Source organism: Thalassophryne amazonica, chromosome 4 (genome assembly GCF_902500255.1).
Source record: "Thalassophryne amazonica chromosome 4, fThaAma1.1, whole genome shotgun sequence".
Taxonomy (NCBI): Eukaryota; Metazoa; Chordata; class Actinopteri; order Batrachoidiformes; family Batrachoididae; genus Thalassophryne; species Thalassophryne amazonica.
This window is the reverse complement of record NC_047106.1, coordinates 19,921,095-19,924,685: the sequence shown is the minus strand read 5'-3', so window position 1 is coordinate 19,924,685 and position 3,591 is coordinate 19,921,095. Positions and strand designations below refer to the sequence as shown.

The window sequence follows — 3,591 nt, the reverse complement described above, 5'->3', positions numbered from 1 at the left end:
CAGTGCAAAAATAATTTTTTCTAGCTTTAAAAAATAAGGCATCGTACCCAAATATCGTCTAAAATATATTTTTTAAAACACTGGATTTGGATTTTACCATTAAAAATATAGCTCTGGGAATTAGTAACACTATGCCGGGAAACTCCAAATGAAATTCTGCAAATGTTAATAAAATGTTTTTCATAAAGTGATCCCACGGTCGATTCCTGTGGGCACACTGCCACCTAGTGTTCAGAGGGGAAACATACACAGGCTGGTACAAATGGCTACCAAACGGTCAGCTGAAAAAGAACCAACTATGATTTTGGTAATAGAACAGTCAGAAGTGATTGAGCAAAAAAAAAAAAAAGGCCACATTTCAAATCGTTGCAGCTTCTCAGAGTACTTGTTCAGGGGCAAATCCTTTGCATTTTTAAATTTTTATAAATAATCACGTGTGAATTTTGCCAACAGAAAAAAAAAAAACCTCATGATCAACTGGGATGGGGGAAGGGGAGCAGGGCCCCGCATTATGGGCCATTACAGGGGAACTGAAGAAAGGTAAGATTGTGCCATTAAATTAAAATTAAGCAAGTCCAACTAGTAGGACACATATCTCTGTCAAGGACCTACAGGCTGCTTTTTACATTTAAATGAACATTTTCATTTGATTTCTTCTGTAAATTGTTAGCTCTTCATTACTGGCCTTTGATCTTGAGCACTCATGTTTGATCACAATCTTTGTTCCTGATCTCTCATCTTTGATCAATGAACTTTCATCTCAACTCCCCATTGCTCATCTTTGATCTTCATCATGATCTTTATTCCAGATCACTTAACTCTGATCACTGTTTTTAATCAATCAATTGCTCCTCATTGCTCATTTTGATCGTAAAATATTAGTCATTGACGTGTAACGTCTGAGTTTTGATCACTCACATTTGTTCCTGCTCATACATCATTGAGCCTGAGCGCTCATCTTTGGCCTTTATCATAAACACTCACCTTTGATCCTGACCTCTCATCTTTTATCACTGATCTTTTCATCCTGATCAGTCATGTATGATCAATGATCTTTATTCTGGATCACTCATGTTTGATTGGTGCTCTCTTATCCTGATTGATTATCTTTGGTCCAAATCAAAATACCTTTGATATAATTACCCTGAAATTAAAGATGGACATCTGCATTATGAGCTGATGTTTATTTTTGGCTTCCAATCCTTTTAGTTATGGCAGCTTAAAAAAAAAAAAAAAAAATCCTACCCTTGTCAATGTAAAATAAATAAATTAATTTAAAAAAAATAGCTCTTACTGTATGACCACTTTTTTTCTATTTTCTAGTCTAGTTCCTTGCTTGGGGGGGAGTTCCTTCCAAATATATAAAAAAAAAAAGAGGCAACTTTGTTGTGATTTGGCACTATATAAATGAAAATAAATTGAAACTGAAATATTCTGCCAAGAAGAAACCATTCAAGTATCAACATTATTTTTTGGCAGCCACAATCATTTTATTGGAGTCCTTCCACGTGACAAAAGTCACGTAACATATATAAATGTCTCTTCAACACAAACATGACACACAACCGAAGACTGTGTGATTACAAATAACAATAACAAGATTAATGTGTGCTGATGCCATTCTGTACAACAGTGAAGTGCACGTTGTGGGTCAGGATGCTTCAGTCCTCAGTGAACATCATCCTCACCAGATCTGATCTGAAGCATTCTTCCTCTACCAACTTCTGGGGCTGAAACAGACGCACACATATGCAACTTTCAACTGCCTCTTTATGAAAAGTATGAGCACAATTTTAAACAAACTTTTTAATTTGTAATGGAGATTTCTGTAAAATGTGCAATAAAAAAAAATAAAAAAAAGAAGAGCAAACATATTCTTACGGTGCCGTATCGCAGTAAAGTGGGAACTCCACTCAACCTCAGGGTCTTCTTAAAGTCGTTATTTGGATCCTTCCAACTGAAAAATAGCAAAAAGAGACAATCATAAAATAATCAATCTGCAGAAGAAGTGTGGAAGATGTCAGCTTTCAGCTCAACACACAAGAAAGGAGTAAAATACTATTACAGCTGGTTAACCAATTTACAGAACATCAGGAATCTTAGCTTTAATTTAAAATTTTAACTGTTATTGACCTCTGTTTCTCAGAGCACAAAGCGACAAAATTCTTGTTTTGTACATCTAATATTAAAGTAAAAACCTAACTACATAAAAACACTAGTTATCTAAAATAAATAAACTCAGAAAAACTTCACTTTGGAGAAGCTGGAGCCACAAATTATGGTGTATTTTTACTTGATAGATTTCTGTATAATAATTGTCTACAACTGTAATTTGGTTTGTCAGGAGAAATTCCATACTTCTGTCAGTCTGTCTGGCAAACTGTTGTATCTTAAAACTTAAGAACTGGAAAACTCTCAAAGTCTTTAATACATTAATACTGGGAGGTCACAGCTGTGCTTAGCAAACATCTATGCACTTCTGACATTTATCTTTTTTTTTTTTAACTGAATTTTGGGTTTCAAGTGAGAAAAATATACCAGAAGCCCTGAAATGCTCTCATCGCCCGACAGATGGTGACAAAAGCTGCTCAAATGTGCAGTAAGGTCTGGACTGTTTAATGGTTTGAGAAATTATTTTTTGGTAAAAATAAGATGGGCACACAGCCAAGAACCAACTTACAGTTATATCCCTTGTTCTTATGGTCAACTTTCTTGTAGTAGATACAAATAATAATAAACTGTAAAATACTGACTAAGTTCTTTGTCCAACTTGGCAGTAGATGAACACAGAACCTTCAGGAAGGTAATTCATTTCTCCTCTGACAACGGGCTCAGCTGCAAAAGAAGTCAAAGTCTTTTAAAATTTAAAAACATGTTAATGTTCCACTTTCACAGAAAGTAATAAAAGTAATTCCGTTACCTTTGACACAGTCGGGACACCAGCTGAGGCCCTGTGAGTCTTTATCTCCAGAGAAATACACAAAAATATCTTTTCCTTTTCTCTCAGCCACAGCTCGACAAAAGTCCTCATAACCATGAACGTTTACTTCTTCGTAATGACTCATCCTTCCGGCCGAACAGGTCTTTTTTTTTTTTTTTTTTTAAAAGCACTTTTTTAAGACGATAATGTGTGAAGCACGGCCACCTTATATGTACCAAAACTCATGACAACCACTTCCTGAATGCGCAAAGGTTCTTAAAGTGACAGTAGCGTATTAAAACTGTGTCAGGTTACGTGAGAAAATGTACATGAATGTGTGTTTTTTATGAGTAGGTTATTAATTGATACAGCCACTGGAACGTTTTTTGTTTGTTTGTTTTTTGCGTTGCAGTGTTGTTTATTTTAAATACATTTGCAGTTTATTGGCCGCTGTGACGACCCGTACCACATTCCAAAGATAGTATGTGCTCAACTAAGATGGATAACTCGGGCAAAATTCCATTGAAATCTATTTCAGACACACACCAGCTGAAAATAAATCTGGGTGGCGTTTTAAATACTGTGTTTGATAATAAATTAAATAAACGTAAGGCCCTCCGGCTGCTCCTTTGTTTTCACTCGGGGTCGCCACAGCAGATATGCATGTTGAT

At 35.6% G+C, this 3,591-nt stretch overlaps 1 protein-coding gene across 1 annotated transcript; it reads right to left on the bottom strand.

Annotated features, from left to right (window-relative positions):
- Positions 1–1,578: 1,578 nt before the first annotated feature.
- On the bottom strand, positions 1,579–3,167 carry txndc17 (thioredoxin domain containing 17). The gene is made up of 4 exons (XM_034168894.1): positions 2,921–3,167; positions 2,754–2,835; positions 1,882–1,957; positions 1,579–1,730 (listed from the first exon to the last, which is right to left on the bottom strand). The coding sequence occupies exons 1-4, from the start codon at positions 3,063–3,065 to the stop codon at positions 1,662–1,664; spliced, it is 372 nt and encodes a 123-aa protein (XP_034024785.1). The 5' UTR covers positions 3,066–3,167; the 3' UTR covers positions 1,579–1,661.
- Between the last annotated feature and the right edge of the window lie 424 nt (positions 3,168–3,591).

Excerpts from the sequence above, each read along its gene's own strand:
- txndc17 (XM_034168894.1), bottom strand. The coding sequence starts at position 3,065 with ATGAGTCATTACGAAGAAGTAAACGTTCATGGTTATGAGGACTTTTGT. Across the intron at positions 2,836-2,920 it reads GTGTCCCGACTGTGTCAAAG|CTGAGCCCGTTGTCAGAGGA; the intron begins GTAACGGAATTA and ends CTTCTTTTGCAG. Across the intron at positions 1,958-2,753 it reads CAAGTTGGACAAAGAACTTA|TTGGAAGGATCCAAATAACG; the intron begins GTCAGTATTTTA and ends GCTATTTTTCAG.